The sequence below is a fragment of the Nannobrachium achirus genome, assembly GCF_963921795.1.
Source record: "Nannobrachium achirus genome assembly, chromosome: 20".
In the NCBI taxonomy this organism is placed as follows: domain Eukaryota; kingdom Metazoa; phylum Chordata; class Actinopteri; order Myctophiformes; family Myctophidae; genus Nannobrachium; species Nannobrachium achirus.
This window is the reverse complement of record NC_137827.1, coordinates 29,527,249-29,553,314: the sequence shown is the minus strand read 5'-3', so window position 1 is coordinate 29,553,314 and position 26,066 is coordinate 29,527,249. Positions and strand designations below refer to the sequence as shown.

The following is a 26,066-nucleotide window of genomic DNA, read 5'->3' as shown; positions in this document are numbered from 1 at the left end:
ACTTTTGTGCGATGGCCTTGTACGATGAAGCAGTGCTTTACTTTGTGAAAAAATTTACAAATTTGAAACTTGGAGATACGAGGTTTCTGCCCGACAGTGACGATATGATTGTTTCTTAATAATAATAATATATTAAGAAATTGTTATTATATAACTATTATTGAAAAAAAACTGGGCATGGTTTGTTTATAACACAGTTAATCACACAAAAATCTAACAAAAAAAATCAAAAATGAAATATTTATTACAGCATTTGTGACTGAACACCTTTTAAACATTACGTCACAGTCCTCATACAAGTATTTAATGTATTTCTGACAAAGCTTAAGGGAGACGGCATCTTATCTAGTGAGGAACACGTGCTGAAAAAGGAAGGAATTCATGGACATACAATATCAATGCCACAGCAGATCTGAAACTAGCAAAAAACATTCTTTTTCAATTGAGGTAAACACATTGAATATCTAACATGAAACAATTAATAGACTGAACTCTGTACGAAGTTTTGTTACAATACTCTCTCAGCTTTCCCACACCCCTCCCCCCCAAAAAGCATTGAGTTCATAATTTAAGTTTTGTTTTGTATTTTTTTTTTGTATTTTTTAAGTTTTTTTGTATTTTTTTTAAGTTTTTTTTATTTTTATTTTTTTCTCCACCTTTTTTGTTTTAGGTTTTTTGGTGCATCAACCATCAATTGCTTCTTCCAGCGCCACAGAATCAACTATTGTGTCAGTATTGTCCTCATTGGCAAGTAATGTTGATCCGTAGACAAAAGAAGCGCTGTGGGATGTTGCTTTTTCCACTATTTAAGCTTCCTTCAATAGGCTCTTACAAACGAGAGTCCAGGATACAAAACAAATAAAATAATAATAATATTAAAATAAAAATGTATAAAACCAACACAATCCAGTGCTTGGGCAATTCAAACTAAGATGTTTGTTTTTTTCCGTTAAAACCTACAGGGCAACATTCATTCATGAACCAAAAGAGAGAGAGAGAAAAACAAAAAAAAGCGGGGCATGACATAATGTTCAGACTGAATCTTCTGGAGAGATCCGGTGTGGTTTATAGCAGCCTTTTCCCCGTCATGCCCTGCTCTTATGGTGGGGGGGGACAGGACCTGATTGCCCTCTGTCGTTTGGAGCCTTTTTTGTGTTTGTGTGTGATTCTTTTTTTTTTTTTTTAGATGTTCCATCTTCTTGTTTATTTTTTTCTCTTATAGTGCTGTGCTGCCAGGGACAGTTTCTCCTCCAGGTTTTGGAGCACACACAGTGTGAGAGAGAGTAGAGAAAGGGTTAACCTTTAATTCTAGAACTAGCTCATCAGGAAAACATAAATCGTGTGTTCAACGAAAAAAAAAATGCACAAAGTTTTAACTTAGTTATCTATACTTTTTATACTACAGTAGTTATAACTCTTGGAGTCTTTTTGACATTTTTTTCTTTTCTTCTTCCAGAGTGAAGTTTTGTTTTCGGAGCGTTGGAGCGCGCGTTACATGAAAGTGTATACTGAACATGTTTATGAAAATGTGCGTGAGAGGGCGAGAGTGTGTCTGTTTTTTCTTGAGTGAGTGTGTGTGTCTGTGTGTGTCTGTGTGTGTGTGTGCATGCGTGTGCATTTGTCCATTCCTTTGCACACATGTACGTCAATCAACGTCCTCCGTTGATCTTTTACCAAAAGCTCAAGACGTTACAAAGTGTTCTTGCCAGCTTGGTCCTCCGTTTGGATGAAAGTAACAAAATTGACAAGTCTTTTAAAAAAAATCATCACAGCTCATCTGGAATTCTGTTTCTTTAGTGTTTTAGTGTCTAATTCTGGTCAAAAGGGTTTGTTTTTTTCATTCTTGAAAAATAGTCTCAAAATAGCATTTTTATTGTGTTGGGTTTGCTGTTTGTTTATTCTTTTTCCTCTTTTCTCGTAGTAGCTGCTGTTGTCATCTCGGTAGCAAAAAAAGTTCCCTTATAATAACTATTGGGCATGGATATCCAGGCCTTGTCCTCCAGTACTGTTGTCAATAGGAGTCAGCAAGGGGGGGCTCTGCGCAGACATGGTCATTCCTGGGTGCGGGGAGGGTCCTCCGTGCATCAGCATGGCGGGGTGGGCGTGGGGGTGGTGGTGGTGGTGGTGTTGGTGGTGGGGGTGTCCGGACAGGTACGGGTGGAGCGGGGGTCCATGGCGGAGCTGCGAGGGGTGAGGGGACATCTGATGAGGAGGGGTGTAACTGGGCGGGGCCATGCTCATGCCCATAGGACCGCTCTGAGGTACGTACTCCCCTGGCATGCCTGGCAGACCTGGGGAAGAGAGAGAGAGAGAAAGAGAAAGTCAGCTAAATGGCAGCATTCACACAGTATACAATATGGCAGGGGTCTTCAACAGGGGGTCCGGGACCCCTAGGGGGTCCTCAGATTTACTACAGGGGGTCCTCCAAATCTTTGAGTGATAGAAACCTTTTTTTTCTTCATTTTTTATATTAACCACTTGAACCCTAGTGTCCATATTCTTCGAACCTTTGCCAAAAATAGCTGATCTACAAGCTCACAACGCCTCGTGCTGCGAGGCGCTGTGAGCTTGTAGATCGGCTATTTTCAGCAAAGAGGTTTGGTGTATAGGGGAAAAAGAGCTGAATAAGGACAGAGTGAAAGGTCAATTTCATAAAGTATTGACGATTCAAGTAGTTAAATATCTGAAAATACAAATTGAAGTGAATCCAAAATACACTGATGATGGCGCTGTCAAACAATGAAACTATATGAAATCTCTGAAAAGGTTGTGGGGGTCCCTGCTTCATCTCTCTCTCAACTAAGGGGTCCTTGGCCTGAAAACGTTGAAGACCCCCGCAATATGGTAAAGCAGTTAATCTCTGCATGGTCCTTTCTCCATAAACACTGTCTCAGTTCAACTTAGTTACTGTACAGCTTGACCAACGAAGGTTTTATGACACGATCCATTGACTCCGGCGCTTTTTTTGTTTTTGTTTCTGCATGTCAAAGAGAGTCATTATTGCGCCAGACTATTTTCGGCGTTGGTGAGTGGTTTACGATGCCCAATAGTGTTGTGGTCAGTTTCTCAGGTCGGAAAGCGATCCTCCGCCGTCACAGACACTGCGAGCGTCCTGGAAGACGCGAGGAAAACCCACCAGCCGTATTGATGTGGAGAAGCGTTAATACTTTTACAAGCGGAACAGTCAATTCCCCCGCTGAATTTAGTGACAAACTGAATAGGCGTTTCCTCATGGGGATATGGTGGCTTTTTGTGAACATATTTGATTTAGACTCCCTTAAAGAAGTTATTAAATAATTTAGCGCTCAGTTAACTATCACAACACGCCAGTCTAAGAATACCGTTCAAAGCTTGTTTTTTCTTTTCTCTCCTACCCCTCAATAAGAAGTACTTTTAACCAAAACAAAGTGCTGCTCTTAGATGTGAAGCGGTATGGATCTTTTTTCTTTCTTTCTTTTTCTCTCAGAGTATAATGACGACAGCAGCTAAAGCACAGAGACGGCAGGAGACAGCAGCGAGATGGAGAGAGAGGGAGATAAAAGGAGAGAGAGAGGGGGGGGGGGGGGAGGAATGGAGAGACAGAGGAAAGAGGGAGAGGAAAATGCTGATGATGCTCTGCTGATTTCTACTTGTTTGTGTGCCATGTATTGCACTGAAAATAGCTGATCTACAAGCTCGCGCCGCGCCATGGCAGCCGCGCCTTGTGAGCTTGTAGGTCTGCTTTTTCGGTGTGTGACACTGGCACGCAAACCAATTCTAATCATCCTCTTAAGATGGAGGCTAGGAGGACCCTTGTTCACATGAGCGGAGCTGGTTGGCATCTCAGACAGTGTTGGCTCAGCAGTGCCACCGTCGGGCGCTTCAGGGGCATGGGGGCAGGGGCGTCACAAGTGGGAGGGGGGGAAAGTGGGAATGAGTTACTAGGGCCCAAGGTGTAGGGGCCTTAATTATTTTATACATTAGCTATTGAAAAATAGCAGATATACAAGCTCACAGCGCGGCACCGAGTGCCGCGCTGCGAGCTTGTAGATCTGCTATTTTTGAAAAGCCGTGAAAAATGTGTGCAAATCTTTGAATATATGTATTTTTTAAGCAAAGATTTGTAACTCAAATTTTGCTTCTGGGGGGGGGGTCCCTGGAACTAAATATTTTGAGATGGGGGTCCGTGGCCAAATACATATCATTTTGGGGGTCCTTCACATAAAAAGGTTTGAGCACCACTGACATAGAAACATTGGTTTTTCAAAAAACCTTTGAAATATTCAAAGACTTACACAAATTTTAAAGATTTTTCAAATATAGCCAGATCTACAAGCTCGCAGCGCGGCACCCCGAGCTTGTAGATCTGCTATTTTTCAATAGTTAAAGCACAAAATGTGAGTGGATCCTTGTACCCAGGGCCCAGCATTTGGTGCGACACCCCTGCATGGGGGGGCTGTTTGTTGTAAAGCACAGAAAGTGGGGGTGGTGGGGGACCAGGATTGTGGGGGTGTCTCCTGGAGCCTGGGACTGGAGTATGGGAACAGGCCTGGTCCAGAGGCCTGGACCCTGGGGAGAGGTAGGGGAGTGCAGGGGTCCTGCTGGAGCCAGGGGGCCTGGAGGGTCTGGGTTTGGGTCTGGCCTGGGCCGGCCCGCTTTGTAATGTGAACCCCGGGGGGATTAGAACGCTGGCGAGGAGGAGGGGAGAGGTCGCTGCAAGGTCACTAGGCATGCTCACTCTCTGCATTCCTCCACCTTAGAACACCGCAATTAAGAAATTACACTGGAGGGCCCCGGTGAAGGGGAAGAGAAGGAGGAGGAGTAGAGAAAGGAGAAAGGGGGGGGAAAGGGACAGTGGCGGCCCCGAGATTAATGACCAATCTCATTGGCTGAAAGCTGGGCCATTTTCTAATACTCCTCCAAGCCCGTCCACGTCAGTTCATTTGAAATGCACGTGTTTGTCAGGGCAGGTCTCTTAAAACCCCACTATCGGGGTCATAAAATGAATAAATCATTCGGGGGTGTTGGTGGGGTATGAGGGGTGCCCTCACCTCCGCATAACCTGGAGCACAGCTCCTGTTAAAAGGCCCAGCAGATGTTTTTGACACTGTAAGCTGGTAATCTCCACTCTTGTAAGCTGCAGTCATTCCATTAAGTAGATCTGAGACCCCCCCCTCTCTCCTTTATTAACAGGAGTGGTAAAACCATCTGAAGACAATAACTTGGGGACTGACTAGGCTTCTCTCTCTCTCTCTCTCTCTCTCTCTCTCTCTCTCTCTCTCTCTCTCTCTCTCTCTGCCACCCCCCCCCCCTCTCTCTGCATGCCTGCCTGGCTGTTCTCCTCAGTTATGGCACAGCAGTCCTGCTCAATGGCTGGTCATAATTAAGTACCAAATATACCATATTGTGTGGCTGCGTAATCAAATCAAGAGAGGATAATATTCCTCTGTATTAAGCTATTAATGTAATTGGTCATGAAGCATAAAGTATGTTATGTAATTAAATAGTCTCAAAATGATATAGCCCTATATTAAGAATTAGCCAACCTGAGCAAATGTTGTCTCTGTGTGGCTGTTTTAGGGAACATTGCTTCCTGCTTTTCCTTTTTTTTCTCCCGGTGCCATTAACAAAGACAGGAGGAGATGAGAGAGAGAGAGAGAGAGAGAGAGAGAGAGAGAGAGAGAGAGAATAGAATAGAGGGGTGAAATGGTCTCTGTCGGCAGAATCGCCGCAGTGACCCTTCGGAAAATCCAGTCCACATTTACATATAAAGGGTTCTTTTAATCAAGGTAAGTGTTATTATATTGTGCCTCATTGGGCAAAGGAGTTTAGGTCTTAAATAAAATCTCTTCTGTCCTGCTGCCTTTGGGATGTGATATGTCTTGATTTTTCAAATGTCAGCACTGTGGCACTAGCGGGCGGCGAATGGCCGGCTTAATCAGACCACTGCCATTTAGCTGCACGGGGACTGTATGTGTGCACGATGGGGTGTGTGTGTGTGTGTGTGTGTGTGTGTGTGTGTGTGTGTGTGTGTGTGTGTGTGTGTGTGTGTGTGTGTGTGTGTGTGTGTGTGTGTGTGTGTGTGTGTGTGTGTGTGTGTGTGTGTGTGTGTGTGTGTGTGTGTGTGTGTGTGTGTGATCCTTTCCTTTTATATGCAGCCATGCTTAATGTCTACAGCGCGTTAAATTTATCTCACTGTCTCCCTGCTCTTGTCTGTGTGTCTCATGTCAGGCTAGTCACTGGCCCCGGCCCCCCCCTTAAATCGTCTCCCCTCCAGTAAAAAATAATCAAAACACACAGCACCCTCAGCCCCCACCCCATCCCCTATTTCTCCCTTTACACAGCATAACACCCCCCAACACAGCCTCCAGTGAGGGATCGGTCATGTCACCCACGGCCCGTATATCTCACCCAGGGACCGTAATGTACTGCGGTGTTCCCGTCTTTGCATATAAGATAATTTGGGCATCAATCCTTCCCCAGACAGATTTATGTCACTCGGAGGACAGTTTCACTTCTCCTTCTTTATCGCTTCACTGGAGCCTGCTTAATTTCTCCCCGTCAGCCCCTTTCCCCCGGAGATGTTATTTTTTCCCTAAATGTCCAACATTTGCATTGGCTGTCGGAGATGGGGAGAGCGATGGCGCTGTTGTGATAAATAAATTTGCGCGCGCGCCATGCCAGGTCGCCTCGTCCCCGCCTCCTTCTTCTGTTGCCGTCGCTGTTTGTCTGGCGCCACAGGTCGGCCCCTCTCTCTTCCAGGACCGCCGGGAGAAGAAGAAGGCCCCCACGACTTTGACGGCTCCCACTATTCCCAAGTCTTCAATTCATTCTGGGCTACTGCCCCCCCCCTCCCTTAAAACATTACGGTGAAATGGCCCTGCATGCTAGCAGATAGTTGTTGCTGTCACTGGGGGGCTGAGGGTGGCTGCTGTAGAATTATGGCCAGGGCAAGGAGGGGTGGTTGTGGTGAAGGGAGAGGGTATACAAAAAACAAATCCCACAAGCCCCCAAGTATGAAGAAACCAAGGAAAAGAGCCCAGTACTTACTTCCCCCTTTTTCTTTGCGTTTTGCTTTACAAGATGGAGGGTTACATGTAGTGCCATTGCCCATCCATGCCCATATTCATCCCCATTCCACTCATAGGCCCTAGAAAGAGGAGATAAATGCCAGAAAAGGGTCAGCAGGAGGTTTGAATCACAAAAGGGAGGTCAGAAGAGACCCAGGAGTGACGGAGGGATGGTGAGGTTAGTAAGGTTTAGGTGGAAAAACGATGAGATAGGAGAAGAAGTTGCAGTGACGTGTTTTTTCTTTTTTCTTTTTTGACACTACAGCGCCCTGCAAATTCCCCGTGTTGTTAGAGAAAGATTCATGGGTACATTTCTGTTTGATGGGTTAGAGCAGTGTTTCTCAAAGTGGATTCCAAGGACTCTGTGGGTTCCTTTATGGGGGTCTAAATTGACCCAACACAAGTCTGTAACTCTGACAGTGTACCAAATGGACCCTAACAGGTCCATTTGGTTCCGTTTGTACACTGTCAGAGTTAAGGGAAGACCTTGAAATGTGAAAGTTTGAGAAACACTGGGTTGGAGGACAAGCAAGGCAGGCAGCAGACAGGGGGATGCAGTCTGGATGCAGGGCGGCGGGGGTCTACAGTAGTGAAGGGGTAATGGTATCGTGGTGGTGTGACGTCGGTTAGTATCGGGGTTTATGATGCTGTCATGTAGTAGACCTATTCAGTGCTGGGATGACTCAATCTCATGCTACAGACGTGGGGGATCAGTGTCAACGTGGTGGCAGTGGCTCTAACCCGGGGTAACACTGGTGACTGGTATAGCAGGCATGACGGCAGGAGGAGGGAGAGAGAGACAGAGGAGGTAAGGAGAGACGGAGCGGAGCGGCTTACCAGCTGGCCGGATCCCCATATGTTGCTGGCCGTCCAGCACAAAGCTGCCCATCGGCTGGCCCTCCGGACTGTACGCTGCTCCTTGGCTCACTGAAGGATCAAGAAGAAAGCCTGATTGTAGTCAAAACGTGGACACAAAAGGAGGGGGAGAAGAAGAGAAGACATACCAGACAATCAGCAATTGTCCCAGCTCCAGCCCAAACATACTGTAAGACATTGTGCTCATGTTTATGGACCGCAATGACTGACGCGCGCGCGGCATGCAAGCACGCGTACAGTATGTACTTGCACTGAGGCACACGCACGCACGCAAGCACACACACACACACACACACACACACACACACACACACACACACACACACACACACACACACACACACACACACACACACACACACACACACAGAGACAGACAGACAGACAGGCAGTGTCACTCAAAGTCACACTCACATCCATCCGTTGCGTTCGAGAGAACAGAGGAGGTGCATTGTTCTCTGAGCGAGAAAAGAAAAGCATGCAGTTTGACAGGAAGAGAGGAATCTCTGCCAAGGCCAGCAATTCCTCAAACCAACACTCAAATCAACTGTCATGTCATCAGATAATCTTAGAATCAAGATACAATAATCCATGCTATAGATGATGTGACCACTGATAATGTAGACAGTAACCAAAAAGGGCTAAATCACTGGCTGTTATGTGTGATTTACTTAAGTGGTATCAGTAGGAGATCCGTTTATAATGACAGTGTATCTATGGTATAAATCAATTAGTTTAATTGTATCTTGTACTGTCTATTATTAGTGGCAATGAAGTAAGTAATGCTCTTTGGTGTCTGTTAGTAAACAGCATATTCCAGGACCAGAACAGTATAATCCCGGGTAATCTGTAAAGCTTGAAGATTAGGAGAAGCTGTTAGTCACGCTGTCTTTGGAAAGATTGCTGATTGCCACACATTTTTGGAAGCCTATTCGCACGATTATTATCACACACAAGAGCACAATAAATGTAGCAAGTTTCACCCACATTTGGGAGCACATCTCATTTCAGTAATTGCTTAACTTCATTTGCACAATCTCCACCCCAGTTTGTGGGGACTTTCTAAAGACTGAGCTTGCTAATCAACAAAAAAGGCTTTTCCCTCTCCGAGACAAATGACTTGGCTTCTTTTTAGTAATGCCATAGTCAATGCAGCTTAGGGTAGCTACATAAATTCCCCAGGATTCTTTGCTCGATTGCAGAGTGGCATGTTTACGAGTCAATTTTTCAGTGCTTTTTGTCATCTGACCACCACAGATATGGAAAATCAATGCGTTATCAATTTACAATATGAAGCTTTCCATAATCCGTTTCAAAGGAATGGAAATCTGTCCCGGCGTAAGCTTCAAGTCCGAACATCAGAGATCAATGAACTCGTATAAAACTCATTTTCCCTCCTGAGGGTATTTTTCATGACCTGAAATAAATTGTTGCTGTTGAACCGAAATCATGACGTTCACAAAGGCATTGTGAGTTGAGTAGGGGCCTTGAAATCTAAAATGTACTGAGTGACTAGTGAACATCACAATTCAGAGTGATGCTTGCGGGAATAGAAAAATCAGCAGCATTAACCCCCTCCTACAACCCCCCCCCCTTACCCCACAACCCACCCCAAAAAGAATAGACAAGAAAAAAAAGATCCATGTATAGACAGCCAAAAAAAGAAAAAGAAAAACACAAGAGACATAACTCATGAATTGCTGCTAGCATTTCTGGTGCTCCTCTTGTGCCCAATTAGCAATTCACAGAGAGAGTGCTAATGTACCTCTCTCTCCACTTAGATTGGGAAATCTCCAATTAGAGTCAATCAGCGAACGGCTCTGCACCGCCGCCAAGCGCATCCCATTGAGAAAATGGGAACGGGGAAGATGAGAGTGTGATGAAAAGAGGGAGGGGAGAGGATGGCTGGCTGGGTGGAGCTTTATTTTCTCTCTCTCTCTCTCTCATTTGTCCGGATGCAGGATACTCCCTTTAAAAATTCGGGCTCCAGTCATGATATGTATGCCAGGAATGGATTAAGAAAGAGTGTTGGCACCCTGGGAAAAAAGGGGTAAGAAATGGTGTATTCTACTGTATGTGGGATGGGTTGTGCTTTAAAAATGTTTTACCTGCTCGATTTGATTGGTCGATCATGGGCTGTACTATTCTTCTCCTGGCGTTAATGAACCTGGCAGAGAGGAAGAGGAGAGAGAAAGAGATAGAGGGAGAAAAAGAGAGAAAAACAAACGTTAAATCACTGGGCATTCACACACGGGAGGATTCATCACAGGCCACCACAAAGACAAAACAGTTTTGCATGACTTAATGGCAACATTAGCCCCCGAGTCCTTGAGAGAGAGGCGCTCACAACAAAACAGCAACAACAAAAGGGTGATTGTGCGCAGACTTGGGAACCCGGCGAGGGATACTTTTAATGTTCCTTATGATCTATTCTCCCCTTGTTTAATAAAGCTTTTGATTACGCCCGGTTGCTATGGGCACCGGGGAGACATTCCTCAAGTATTAAGTGCAGTGTGAGTACAGCAAAAGGAGCACATCTCTATCCCTCGCTCCCTATTCTGCTACCTCGCTCTCTTTCTTTCTTTCCATCCTTCCATCTCTCAAACTCACTCAAATGCTAAAGCACACACAAACACCCCCCATACACGAACCAAGCTCACACATCGTCGTTGTCGGGCGGAAACCTCGCATCTCCAAGTTTCAAATGTGTAGGCCTACGTTTTTTCGCGAAGCAAAGCCCTGCTTCATTATACAAGGCCGTTGCACAAAAGTAGTGAAAACAGCAGATCTACAAGCACACAACGAGGCGTTGTGTGCTTGTAGATCGGCTGTTTTCACTAGTTTGAATCATTTTTAAAATGATAAATGCAAAACGAACGGTTTTGGACATACAAGGTTTCCACCCGACAACGACGACATACTGTAGTCTACTGACCCGGTGTCCCCTCAACAAACAGTGCTATTTCTAGAGCGTTGTTGCTCATTAGAATTTTAAAATAAGTTTTGAGTTAGCGAGGTGCAGGATACAAATGGCTCCTTTCATTACCACCCCCCCACACACACACATACCCCCGCACCCCCTCTCGCCGAGACCCCCACTCTAGCTTCATTGTAGGGGGTTATGCTCCCCTTCCAGCTGTCTAGAAATGAGGACCAGGCACGGCCACTCTGCGCTTTCACAAGGTATTGTTATGTCAGCGAGCCCATCAATTAGGCTGTCTGAAGTTTTATCACCGCCACGGCGGCGAATAAGTGCAGTTCCACAAAGCCTCCCCAGCCGGCCTCGCTCCTGCGGCTTTTCCACTGCAGAGCCCCGAGGTCATCTGGAGGTGACTGCCAGCCGGGGGCAAACCTTTGTGACTTGGAACGGGACGCCCAGGGCCGTGTCAAACACAAGCTGGCAACTTTGGCCAAAGCGAGCTCTCTTCACCTATTTATTTGTTTATTCCATTTTGATCTCTTCCTTGCCACATTTCCCGGTCTCTCTCTCTTATCTCTTCCTCTCTCCCTTTCGCCCCTTGTGTGCTCTCTCTCTCTCTCTCCCTCCTGTCTCTCACATACTAAAAAGGCATGGAGGAGTTTGCACTACAGGTACCCACATATGGTTAATATTAGAGGGTGGTTTCAAATCATGGTGGGGGCTATCCTGAACGGAGCCCAGTGCTTGTTCCATACTTTGAAAAGAGAGAGAGAAGAAAAAAAAGAGCCCCACCATGCGTATTCTCCTAACGCGCGGGGCACGGCACCATCGGCACAGCTCGAGGACCGGTCATTAGAAGGAAGGGAGGGCTGGAACCAATTTGGGCTCCTAATCCCCCATGAAGACCCGATACCTGCCCTTACCTTCTCCAATGAACTTAAACGGCTGTAATCTGCCCCGCTCAAAGTGACATGGTTAAATGTACAAAATGCACGGCTGGGAAAAGAGAGAGGATCGGCGCTCATTTGCCAGGGGGCATCCAGAGTGCAGGTATACGCTGGGGCGCCACGGGCCCCCGAGAGCCAAAGATGAAACGCATCCATATGAGAGAGAGAGAGAGATGGAGTGGGTTTGAGATATTGATGTGTGCCATGTGATTGCGTTGATGGTGAGTACGTTGGGGTCCGTTGTGTCAGTGTCATGCTGTACTGAGAGCCACATTCCACCAGTTGTTACGGTGTGGTTGTTAAACTAAACTGAACTGACAACGAGAAGCAGAGACTGACAGACAAACAGGACAGAGGTTGAGTATGGTCGGATATCGGATAAGTGCACGAGTTAGGATTTCTCAAAGGAAAGAGGATCGCATTTTCCTAACATTGAAGGTAGTCTTAAGGTTATTTTCTTTATCGACGAGAAAGGGAGAGAGCATCCTTACTCATCAGCAGTGTCAGAAATGCCTGCGGTGCCCAGGAGAGAGAGAGAGAGAGAGCTGCTTGCTGCATCAAAACCAGCTGAGCAAGTAAACAGTAAGACATTCCTGCTATCACGCTCACTGGGCCAGCTTTAAAGTACAAGGCCTGCCTGCCAAAATATATGTCCTGCGTTTTTTCCACTCTAGACGAACAGAGGAGCACAAAATCACAACCACGTGCTTTCTTACCTATTCTGGGACGAAACCATAAACACGTAATATTAGGAACGCTCTACCCAGGTGCTAAATTTGCCCGTTCGCTTTCCAGTGACTTCAGAGGAAATCTGCTGCATATTGAAGAATATCCAGTAAAAAGGGGGTGGGGTGGGACTGTTTCTATTTCAGACTTATTTTTTATTTGTTTTCCCTAAATGTGACTTTGAAAACAATGTCACGCTGAAGAAACTATGTCTACTGTTTTCGTTTCTCCCCACAACGTATAGAAAATGTATGCCATAAAGTACAAACGAAAATGTTTTCCTACACTAGGGCATGTTGTTGTTGCCGAAATAATGAATATGAAAAACAGCTCCATGCTGAAACAGACAAACATATGGATGTTCAAATATTTTCCCCCCACAAACACTTGTCAACACTCCCTGCTCGGCGCCGCACGCAACACACATGTGCGCATGCGGGCATCGGAACATGTGCGTGCGCGCACACACACACACACTCACGTTTTTATTCTCTTCGGCACGTTGCCACAGTAACGGTGTGGCGGGTAGTGAGCTCGGGGCAGGGGAGGGGGTCTGACCGAAGGGCCCCACTCGCGCCCCCCTGAGCGCCTTTTATCAGTCTGAGTAAAGCCAATTGAGATTATCAGAGCCTGGCCTGATAACACTGTTTTCTCTCCTCCCATGAGCTGCTAATGGTGTGTGCTTAGAACAACACAAAGCAAGACTCCTCCCAGAGATGAAGACCAGACCAACAACGATGGACAGATAGATGGGAGCTAGGGTTGGATGGGTGGATGCATTGATGGATGAGAGGATGGGATGGATGGATGGGATGGTCAAATCTGTAGGCATGCATAAATATCTTCGTTGTCGGGTGGAAACCTTGTATCTCCAAGTTTCAAATTTGTACGTTCTTTCGCAAAGTAAAGCCCTGCTTCATCGTAAAAGGCCGTCGCACAAAAGTAGTGAAAACAGACGATCTACAAGCACACGCCGCCTCGCACCGCGAGGCGTTGGGGCGTTGGCTTTCACTAGTTTAAATGAAAAATGCAAAACGAACGGTTTTGGACATACAAGGTTTTCACCCGACAATGACGATATTTGGGACAGTGGGCTGGAATGGAAGATGGAAGGATCTGGATTGGGGAGAGGGGGTTGCGAGGCAATGCCTTGGGACAGAAACGGGCAGACCGCAGGGAGTCAGAATTCCCGACCACTCGCTAAAGCATACGTGCGTTAAATCCACACATCCACACCATGGACACGACCACAGCCACCACCAGTGTGTCCGTAGGGCTAACCAGAACACTGGAGGCTCGCAGGGGACACCGGCTTAAAAAAAACCTCCAACCCCAAGCCTATACGTTTTATTATCTACATCTGGTGGTCTACCTTATTATGGCCTGCCTCTGCTCAGTGTTAGAGCACAGTAACATACACACGTACGCGCACACACGCACGCACGCACGCACACACACACACACACACACACACACACACACACACACACACACACACACACTCGCACACACAGAGTACCTCTCAGCATGGGAACTCCATGCTGTCTTCAAACAAATAATTAAAGGCAAGGTTAGGGGGTCGCTTGGAGGTCATTCCTCTGGATACGGCACAGAATGTGTACATTACCCTGGGAGAGAGAGACAGGGGTGGAGGGGCGGGGGCATGGGGGCGACCGCTGTTTAATTTGGGCAACCAAGACACAAATACATTTTTCTCAGCTGCTTTTTCAAGGCCCATACCAAAAACGATACTATTTTTGTGGCTTAGGCTATTCTAGCTATGAATTTCTCTGTGTGTGTGTGTGTGTGTGTGTGCGTGCGTGTGTACGTGCGTGCGTGTGTGCGAGCGTGCGTGCGTGCGTGCGTGCGTGCGTGCGTGAGTGTGTGTGTGCGTGCATGCAAAAACTGGGGGTCACATTTTGTGCTCACGTCTGCATTATCCACACTATAGAATCAATTATTGCACTCTCATTCACTCATAATCACTATATGACCTGAAATGGCATACTGTACTGGGTTATGCTCATGCACAGCAATGTGTCTGTGCAGCTGCATGCCTCCATAGAAACGCTCACCGAAACACTCCCGTAAAAGTGGGAAGGGGTAGTATATTTATAAGAGCTCGCTCTGCACTGTAAAATGCTCCTCGGAGTTACTTCATCCGTTTGTAAGAGAGTGTGCAACTCTCGCCGAGTTAAAGCGGACGCTCAGGGTTTTACAGTGTGGGTGGCGTTGCTGTACAGTGCAGCAGGGGTCTTCAAACAGGGGGTCCGGGACCCCTAGGGGGTCCTCAGAGTTACTACAGGAGGGCCACCAAATCTTTGTGTGATAGGATCATGTTTTTTCCATTAACCATTTGTATTTGAACCCTAGAATCCCTATTCTGAGTGGAACATTAGCCAAAAATAGCAGATCTACAAGCTTGTAAGCTTGTAGATCTGCTATTTCTGGCAGAGGTTTGTAAAGGGAAGAAAGGTATTTGACGGTTCAAGTGGTTCAAGTCTGAAAATACACATTACTCCAACATGATGACAAACAATCTAGTCTAAAGTCTAAGTTGTCTAAGAAATCTATGAATATTTTTAATCTGCAACACAATTTCATACAATATGTAGTGGGGGTCCCTGCTTCATCTCTTTCTCAGCTAAGGGGTCCTTGGCATGAAAACGTTGAAGACCCCTACGGTGCAGGACACAGGGGCCAATAACACATGAATGATGGAGCCATGGCGGTGGGAATCCACTTGACACGAGGTCTCCACTAGGCTGGATCAACACTCCACTAATATCTGTCCCATAGCATATGAGACAGACAGCACCCAGGTGCAGGTGTTAAATACCCTGGCTAGCATGCTTTACTATAATCTGTCAGGCAGACAGATTAGAATGTATGAACAGACGACAACTGTCCCCCATAGCACGATCATCGATTAATTAATCTCTTTGGTCTCAATCGACCAAAAGACTTCGTTTGTTGATAAATCGTTTTTCGTGCTTTTTCTGTGATAAATGAATTGGTTCTCTTGTAAGCCCCTTAGTTCTGCCAGTCTCTAGGCCAATAACCAAGAGCCATTGTGAAATGAACGTTAGAATGTTAACTTAATCTCAACCTCACCAACCTGAAAAGGCTAGTCTCCACATGATTGCAAAAATTAACTCACTGATTAGTCAACGAATTCCTATGACTATTAGTCGACTAAAATATACTACTGGTTCACCTTCATGACACTATTGTCTGGATATTCTGTTTATAACATATTTCATACTGAAACAATATACCTCTCATATTGACAGACGCAGAGATATAATTCTCATTGGGAATCACTGCAAACCAGTCCGTCTAACTCTCTGGGCTTCTCTCTATTCTTGTCCCCCCCCCTCCCTACCTTCTTCTCAATCTGTCAGAAAGACCTTGTTTCTGGTTAACTGACTCGCAGCCACACCTGGTAACTCGCTCCTGTTGTCAGCATTCCTTCCCTGAGAAATCCTCATGCCAAACCACCCTAGCCTGGAGCACAGCCAAGAGAGAGAGAGAGAGAGAGAGAGAGAGAGAAAGAGAGCCTCTCTCTCTCGCTAGGTCGGCTGGCCAATCACAACGGAGAGCTGAGGGAGCCCAGCCAATCAGGAGTGGGGTCACTTGTTTGACGAGTTTGTGATGAAAGAGAGGAAACGGAGCCAGAGACACAGAAAGACAGAGAGACATACTAAACATGTCTAAGGGAAAAAAATGGCTGGACTGCTCAGAATCCAGCCACTCAAAGAAGGGAGGAGATGTTGAAATTGTGACCCAGAAATAGCACCTCACTGCCTTCACATATAGCTAGCCTGATCGCACCCATGTTCGAGTGGTGGGCAGCGAACGAGACAAGAGTTTCCGCTCGACGGTCAAATTCCTGGGCCCCTCGCCTGACTTTGTAAGGAAGATTAGATGCAACACAATCTGAACTGGAACGTGCTGAACTCAATCCCGGATCATTGTTTGCCAACATGAACGTTCCTCTGGTTCCCATTAAAGCTCATTGGTTCCATACTTCCGGCCTCAGAAGACAGACATAAAGATTCCGAACTCCGAGCGATTGAGTCACTCCCTCGCTGGAATCAAAGGAGGAAGGCTTCAGTTTGATCCCCTCCTAAAAGAAAAAAAAGACAAGAGGCCATGGAGGGAAAAGGGGGAAAAAAAAAATCAGCTGTCCTTTGACCAGGAAGTGGATGCAGATTAACCCGACGAGGAGGGTGTGTTTAGCAAAAGCAAACACTTCCTAATTACAGGTCCAAGTCAGACGGATAGCGGGGGGCCAGCGCGGCCCTTCTGTACCTTTCCCCGCGCTCAGGGGCGTCAATTGGGTATGGCAGGGGTATGCAGCTGCCATACCCTGGGTCTGGGGGGGGGGGGGGGGGGGGGGGGGGAAATAAAAGTTACTTTTAAATATAAATCCATGAATGTCTCTTTGTCTATCTGTTCTGGTTATTATCTTGTTAAATTACAGTAAAATAACAAAATGGAACAAAATGGTCACTTTAACAAGGTGTTATAGGCCTAATTATATTCTCCACACTTGTATTCTCCCCATCTTGACAGGTATATTCCCAGGTTCCGCAGGTCAGCTGCACAGGTGCAATGCATTATTGTTAATTGTGGCACGTTTACTAACATGCCAAGTTTATCTGCACTTGAACAACCATTCCAGGCTGCCATATCCAGCCCAAGGAACCGTAGAAAAATAGAATGTACTTCTTAAAATAAATGTATCATGCCTGTTGCTGAGGTATGGCAACATGACTGGTGTCTTGCACACGCACGAAGGCGCGCGTGCAAGACACCAGTCATGTTGCCATACCTTAGCTTTTTCTGAACTGACGCCACTGCACGCGCTCTCTGATAATCTATTGTTGGTGTCAACAACACTGATGGAATCAGTTCACGTTGGCCCGAACAGGCCCCCCTTGCAACAGTTTACAGCCTGCCACCAGACTGAACCTGGCGTATCTGTGGATTTATCATAAACTATCACAAAGGAGCTTTTCACAAGCTGTTCCTCCTCAAGGATGGAGGGAAGAGGGGATGGGGAAGGAGGGAGGAGATGGGGGAGAGGACGGGGAGGAGCGTCGTCTAGCTATTCCTATCAGAGTTCCCCTCATACTCTCTCTCTCTCGCTCGCTCTCTCTTTTCTTCTTCTCTAAGTTAAAACAGGAGTCAAGAGACATAAGCCGTGTGAGCATTACCTCACCCCCGTGTTTGATTTAGTGCAGATGTGAAACACAGCAAAGCTCAGGATGGTTTTTTTCTTCTTCTTCTTCTACACGAACGTCAGAGAGGGCCCACGTTTAAGGGCAGCCACTGTGTTTACATAGTTCTACCTCTGTCTCTCTCTCTCCACTCCTTTTCCCCCTTTCTCGGGTGCTTTCTCTCTCTTGTGCGCACACACGTACTCATTCTCCCCCTATCGCTCTCTCTCTCTCTCTCTCTCTGTCTCCCCTTCTTTTGTCTGCTTCTCAAGGGGAAATGTTTCACCTCTCCTCCCTGGACTTTCACTGACCTGTTTTTCTTTCTCTTTTTATTGCACCACTGATTGCCCTTTTGTGACACCCCCACCCCCACCCACCCATATGAGCAAAATTTGCATTGCTCCGCCACTCTCGCCGTGGAAGTCGTTCCTCTCCGAAACCCGTGGAGTGCACGAGTCATTAAGACTCAAAATCAGACAAAGAATTATATATTTGTGTTTCAAACTGACGTGATTTAACGAGCAGCTAATTAAAATAAATCAATAGCACTGCGGCATGCACTCTGCTTCACTCTCACTCTCTCTTTTTCTCTCTCTCTCTCACTGATTCCCTGTCAGTGATGGAACATCGCAGGTTGGAATACTACCCTAGCGTTTAAAAGCATGCCTCCTCTATTTCTTAAGAGGAATCAGGGAGACTGAACCAAACCAGCCTGACTGTATAGGATACTAAACATCGTTTGATGGAAACAACATCCACAAATGCAAATTAAAACGCAAACAGTACACGTCTCCTCCCCTTTATGTTAACCGTCACAGCTTGTCCGTATCTGTCCGTAGGGTACCGCCTGACACTGTGATTCCCCTGACACATCACTGTGACATCACAGGTGACATCACAGTGATTTTATATACTCAGAGCGGGGATCTTCATACAGTATATGGGCATAAAAGGGATTCTGTTATGTATCTCCATATATGGGCATGAAAGGAATATATCCTAGAAGATGCCCTGTTAGGAGCACCACACTAACAGAATCCATATATGGACAAGACAGATGGCGTGGTCGCTTTTCGCCCTTAGGCGTCTTACATAATATGCATGCTATTTACATCTACTGTTTGCTTGTCCACAAATGCTAAATATGGTTTTTAGATATTTTTTTATAGACGGATCCTAGGTTTAATTTGTAGCACTGATTTGTAGCACTTAATTGATTTCTTTGCATTCTATTTATTCAATTTACTTGACCCTGTCGTATGTTGACTAGGGTTCATGGAACTCACTCTGATCTTGCACTTTGTGAAGTCGCTGTGGATAAGAGTGTCTGCTAAATGCCTAAATTGTGAATGTGTGTATATTCACCCTGTCATCTCCAACCCCCCCACCCACCCTCCAAGGACCATCCAGGGGAGGGTTGTCACCCCTGGGGCCTGCAGGCCAGCGGCCTGACCCCTGCATGGCGGGCTGGTCGGCCCCAGCTGCCGACTGCTCGTCAAACACCTCCAGAGCATCGTTGGGCCAGGAAGACCGCGCTTGTTGCCCCCTTTGATCCGACAGAACAGCAGCTGCTGCTCCAACGAAGAGCAGCACTTTGTTCCTCTCCTCTCCGCATCACGCTGTCCTACGGCGCAAAACCGCCGAATCCGCTGGACTCCTCAATGCGAGAGAGAGAAAGAGGGTTGGGTGGGTGGGTGGGTGGGGGGTGGGGGGGCCTCGCCCGTTTCTTCTTCTCCTTCCTTCTTCCCCGCAAAACATCAACAAGCTCTGACAACGGCAGCGGGGGGTTTTTCTTGGCCCCGACAGAGAGCTCTCAGGCATCTCGTCTTTGACTCTCTCTCTCTCCTTTTTTAAGAGACATGATAGTTATTGTTCAAATCAGCCAGGGTGAATGGAATGGACTGCGGCCAAGCCTGCCCCAGGCGTCAACACACCTGTATGAAAGGGGCCTTATTGTAGCAACCCCGGCAAAGCCAACCTGCACAGGCTCTACCAGTTTTCTGATGTCAGGGAGGGAGGGTGGAATTTATCTAGCTCTCTTACTGTCTCTGTTTATGTCTCTCTCTCTCTCTCTCTCTCTCTCTCTCTCTCTCTCTCTCTCTCTCTATCCCTCTCTCTCAGACAGCACCCTAATCTTTAACCTCTCATTAATCCCTGTTTCTTCTCTGCGCTGGCACCTATGCTCTGGAATGTTTTCACTAATGCTATTATTTTTTTTGATTATCAGCAGGAGACGGGGTCGGATTAAGGAAGGTGTTGGCCTATATCCCCTTGTTAGCAAAAGCCCCTCTTATCTCTCGCTCTCTCTCTGTTTCTACCTCGCGTTCTCAAAGACAACTCCTTATTAAACGTGCATGATAGGTGCACAAAATATCGTCGTTGTCGGGTGGAAACCTTGTGTCTCCAAAACCGTTCGTTTTGTATTTTGAAAATGATTTAAACTAGTGAAAACAGCCGATCTACAAGCACACACCGCCTCGCGTTTGTGCGACTGCCTTGTATGATGAAGCAGGGCTTTACTTTACGAAAGAATATACAAATTTGAAACTTGGAGATACAAGGTTTCCGCCCGACAATGACGACAAGATATGCTCCCCTCCCCCCCTTCCCCACATCCTGGGCACCGTGGGACAGCTGTGTTTTTGTCTTGTTTGAAGTGTGTCTGAAAACATCCAGTGCATGTCAATATTATCCTCTGTCAGAGCTGCGGTACACGGTGAATGACAGAGGTCGTCGTCAAGCGCTGCAAGGTACAGCATTCCTTCAAAGTCAGGTTCGCACCTTTTGGGTGGGTGAGCCGGCTCACTGCTTTTATGCAAAGCCAGCAAGAAATAATACAGGTACATGCTGGCCCACTGGCTGGTGCACTGCACACGTCCACACACACACACACGCACGCAGGCACGCACGCACGCACGCACGCGCGCACGCACGCGCACACACACACACACACACACACAGAGAAAATAATAGAAGCATAGATGAGTCAGTCATGGTTTAATCAAATGAATAGCAAATTAGGTGTGCCTTTTAGAATACAATGTGAGCCTGGACTTGCTCACGAGTCACCGTTTAACCCCTAAACCTACAGCTCAGAACACCTCATTGACGTGATGTGACTGAGAGACAGAACCCAGCACTATCATGACTACAGCCCAACCATCGCTCCCTCTGGACATGAGTGCTGTGCCGTAGGTGAGCTTTTGAGGTCACTCACCAGCCCCCGCAGACACGTGAACACATAGACATCAAAAGCGGCTTGAGCCCCTGCCCTTTTATCCGTCTGTAAAAAGTACCCTCTCCAGACCATGAATGTAGTTTTCACTATGGTGAAAGAAACGCAAATGCCCTCTTTCCATGGCATACCTGAAGGCAGCATTCAAGAGGATTGCATTGTCCAAACTCTCCTGAACCTGAATGCAGCATCTTATGCTGAAAGAATTGCCCTCTCTGTGTAGAAATCCATGCCGGTACACCACATGTCCAGTATTGCCTTTTTTATGCTTAATTTTTGTGTGGTATCAAGTACCGAGAATAGCCGACCTCCAAGCTCACAACGCGTCACAGTGCGACGCGTTGTGAGCATGGAGGTCTGCCATTTTCAATATTTTCACCAAAAGGTCCTGTTCGAAATTTCAGTCCCTGTCTCTCTAAGATTCTCTGCACGTCCCTGAACCCCCGTATTCTCACTTGTAAACATCGTAGAGTTCCTCCCACATTGCCCAGCACGCAATGTAAGTAAATGCCCTGCTTCATCATACAAGGCCGTTGCACAAAAGTAGTGAAAACAGCCGATCTACAAGCACACAACGCCTCGCGGTGCGAGGCGTTGTGTGCTTGTAGATCGTCTGTTTTCACTAGTTTAAATCATTTTTAAAATGATAAATGCAAAACGAACGGTTTTGGACATACACGGTTTTCACACCCGACAACGACGATATGTTTCTACTACTCCTCACCTCCTCTCTCTCCCTCTCTCTCTCTCTCTCTCTCTCTCTCTCTCTCTCTCTCTCTCTCTCTCTCTCTTTTATTCTGTCTTCTCCTTTCCCCCCCCACCCCGCTCTGTTCCTGGTAATCGAGTGAGATATCCCCCAACTCAATCCCGCATTGTCAGATATCAGACAAGGGGTGGCTTTGTGGATTACCGGGGGGACGCTGATAACGACACGACGGAGGCATGATATTTCAAACAAAATCGAGTGTCAATTGACTGTATGGTCTCGGCGACGAGCGTGTCTGCAGCTGAGGAGGAAACAAGGCCAATCTATTTCCTTTGCTTCATATCAAACGTCTCTCTTCTCTCTCTCTCTCTCCTTCATGAGACTCTAATGGGCTCAGCTCTCTTGTTGCTAACAGAGAAGAGAGGGGCCTGCAGAGAGGGGGCTTCCATATCCATACTCCATACGCAACACACACTATGTATGCTCGGATGCGCCTGCACGCTCGCATGCACACTGCACACACATAGACGCACGTGCACGGTCACACGTATGTTGTACACATCTGTGAGCGCGCATGCATACACACACACACACACACACACACACACACACACACACACACACACACACACACACGCATAGTATGCATACTTAGACATACACATACGCTCCTGAATCTCAAAAGCATTGGCAGGAGACAGAAAACAGAGCCAACGGGAGGCAGGGAGGGAGGGAGGGAGGGAGGGAGGTGGAAAGGTGCCCCCATTTTACCCCCCCTCTCACCCCCTCTCTCTCTCCCCTTGCTTTTTTTATTCTCACACTCCCATGCTATTAACCATGAATTTAGGGCAGTGAAAATGCACAGCAGTTTGAGCAATTAAAAAGTGACACCTAAACCTGCCAGATCGACTGCCTGGGTTCCCCTAATGCCTGGGTTTAGACTCCCTGCTCCCCTGCTTTTTAAGAGCCAGACTATTGGGGAATACGGGACTGGAGTGTGTGTGTGTGTGTGTGTGTGCGTGTGTGCGTGTGTGTGTGTGTGTGTGTGTGTGTGTGTGTGTGTGTGCGTGTATGTGTATGTGTGTGACATGTGTGAGGAGGGGGATTCTCTCTCCCACTACAGCGTTCCACTGGGATGTCATCATCTTCTCATCATTGTCTCTGTGGGGCGCGCGAGTGCGCGTTTCCACGATGTGCGTTACCGTCACGTGTCTGCGTGCTTGTGGAAGTGTGCGTGTGTGTGTGTGTGTGTGTGTGTGTGTGCATGTGCGTGTGTGTGTGTGTGTGTGTGTGTTTGCATGTGTGTGCACGAGAAAATCATCGGTCAGATGCTGGCAGTCTACCTCTGACTTCTCTATTAAATAATTAATCTGAGTTTGGATGTGATAACACACACACACACACACACACACACACACACACACACACACACACACACACACACACACACACACACACACACAGGCTTACAGACGCAGGGACCCAGAGTTTAGGGATGAAAAGCCAGCAGCAGTGATATAAATAGCTGTTGTTTGTGGAGAGCAGTGCTGGCAGTGGCAGCGGTGACTCTGTGGACCAGACCAGGGGACATGGATGAGTCCTAGTGGCCTACAGCCAGCTATACTGGAGCTCTCCTCAGTCCTCTACACTGGAGCTCCATGCCACTGCCCAGAACATTAACTTAATGTGCAACGTTGTTTTCTCACTCAACAGTAAACAAACCAACATAAAGTTTAAGTGTATAGAGGGTATCTGATCTTAACTGACGATTTAAGGGCAAACTCTAAAATGACAAATGAAACATTGTCCAAATTGTCAAATATTAAAGGCAGAAATTGTGAAAATAGCCAATCTATTTTCACAATAGAACCGCTATACAAAATGTAATGCCTCAACTCTTAGTGCTACAGTTAAAATATGATTATTTTGGGGGTGGCAGCCTGAGAAGGTTGAGAACCACTGCTGTATGTGACATGTTGTGCAACACTTCAAACTAATCAATGATGAAAAGAATATCGATTCAGATAAAATAATCGATTTCTTTTCTTTGGTGCTTGGATGGCGCATGTGGTAAAGTCCCTGCCCACCACCACGGAGGTTGTGGGTTCGAATCCACTGTGGTGCACCCGACTTTGTCGGGCGTCTATGCGAACATGTGGTTCGTGTTCGGAGGAGGGAAGCCGGGCGGGGACAGTGATATTGGTCATTGCATCTAAACCCACGGGCTGGGGCGGCACCTGTCAGCAGGGAGTGTTGGGCGGGAGGGGTATAGGACGAAGGCTCTACGACCTCCCGGTGGGGGCTCCTCACTGGCAGGTGAATCAGTAGCATACGATAGCAGTGACAAAACAGAAAAGTGTGTGTGGGGTTAGTGTGGTCAGGGACTTTTACCACTGCGCCACCCACGCGCATTGGTAGATATTTTGTTTAAACCTGAAATTAACATTAACAATTTAACATTTTCTAGGAAATGTACTCAAGGTTGTCAATATAAGTAACTTAACAGGTTTTACATGTTTACATGTGCCATCATTTTGCAAGATGGGGTAACTAACTGTATTCCTTCTTTCTTTCAAATTCCTGAAAACAAATTCCTCTAAATGTAAAGAAATTGTATCTCTACAAGCTCACAATATGCCTCGTGACCTTGTAGATCTACTATTTTTTGAAAAAGTTTCAATATTTAATTTATAAAAAATAAAATGTGAAAAATCGTGCCTATAATGACATGCCCAAAATAGGGCCACCAGAGTGAAAGTGTCTAATGATGGTGTGAGGACAGGAGGAGGCTCCTTATAACAAGGCACATGATAGAGCAGATATGACTAGAGGGGGGGCTACAGGCATACGCCCCTCCACCCCTCCCACCTCTCTCTCTCTCTGCACCGCACATATACACACTGTGACTTCCAATTGAAACATCATTGTTGGTAATGGGAGGAGATAAATATTCATAAGGCCGGGTGAGAGAGAAATCCTAGATTAGAGTGATATACTCCCCGTTGCACCCACCCACCCACCCACCCCCATCTCCGTCCACCTCCCTCTCTGCATCTCTCTGTCTCCCCCATCTCTGCATCTCTCTGTCTCCCCCCCTCTCTGCATCTCTCTGTCTCCCTTTCTCTATCTTTCTATCTCTGAACAGAGTCTTGATATGCATAATAGTACAGACTAATACTGGCTAATTCCTCCAGCTACCTCTGATAACTTCATCAAAGGGTGTGTGTGCGTGTGTGCGCATGTATGCGCACGTTCGCACGTGCATGTGGGAAGGCAGTGGGTTGCACCGTTTATTTATCACCTCGCCCAAATTGCAAATTACCGGGTTTGATATTCACAAGATTTCAGGCTGCGTTCCAATTAGGAGCGGATTGTCTTTACTGAGAGGCTCTGGGACTCCCTGCCTCCCTCTCTCCTTCCCTGCTTCCCTCGTTGTCTCCTTTCCCAGTGTTGTTTTTGATAGCAAATTTTGATTTTGTTTTAGACATAGTCTTTTGAATAAAATGGCATTTAGTTTTAGTCATAATTTAGTCGACTGAAAAGTTTTAGTTTTAGTCTAATTTTAGTCGACTAAATATCATAAGATTTTAGTCGACTAAATCTACAGTTGTTTTAGTCAACAAAAATGTATTTTGGCAGCCCTTGATGGCATCGTAATGACTGATTTTACACTTGGTTGCGTGCTGAAAATAGCCGATCTACAAGCTCACAAAGCGTCGCGCTGCAACTCGTTGTGAGCTTGTAGATCTGCTATTTTCAGCTTGCAACACCTGAGAGCAAACGAACATATAATTACTTTCTCCTCCACTAGTCCCTCCCTAGACTTTTAGTTGAAATTGTCAATATATTTAGTCTTAGTTTTAGTCATCACAGCTTAGTTTTTATTTCGTTTTTGTCAGTGAAAAAAACACAGTCGCCAAACTTTTTTTGTCATAGTCTTAGTCGACAAAATCAACCCTCCTTTCCTCCCTCCCTCCCTGTGCTTGGCACCACAACCACTGATAGTTCACCCATAACAGGTCTGAACTGAGGCAGAGCGTGGCTTAAACAAACAAAGGCTGTACTGATTCATAGGGTCCAACCCAGTAAAATCCTAACCGTTCGTTTAACTCCGAGAGTGTACAGATGGACCCAAAGGGGTCGTAGTTAAATTAACACGCAGGATTTTACAGCGTACGTGATGATGGGCTTATTGGCCTGCACCTCAGAAGCTATAGAGGGCATCAGGCCAACACACACACACACACACGCACGTATGTATGTACGTACGCACGCACGCACACACACACGCATGCATGCATATTTAAGAATAATACACGGCACAGTTAAGTTGTTAAGAATATGATTGTGTCTCTCTCATTTTCTGCATGTGTGTGCTGTCA

The 26,066-nt window shown here is 46.5% G+C and overlaps 1 protein-coding gene across 1 annotated transcript in view; it reads right to left on the bottom strand.

Moving 5' to 3' along the window:
- Window positions 1–1,788: 1,788 nt before the first annotated feature.
- Window positions 1,789–26,066, bottom strand: part of meis2a (Meis homeobox 2a) — a 132,919-nt gene continuing 108,641 nt past the window's right edge. Inside the window, exons 10-12 of the mRNA XM_080750064.1 lie at window positions 10,034–10,092; window positions 7,887–7,997; window positions 1,789–2,291 (exon numbers count right to left, since the gene is read on the bottom strand). Coding sequence (XP_080606190.1) covers window positions 1,969–2,291; window positions 7,887–7,997; window positions 10,034–10,092 — 493 coding nt within the window. The 3' untranslated portion in view covers window positions 1,789–1,968. The remainder of the gene's footprint in view (window positions 2,292–7,886; window positions 7,998–10,033; window positions 10,093–26,066) is intronic.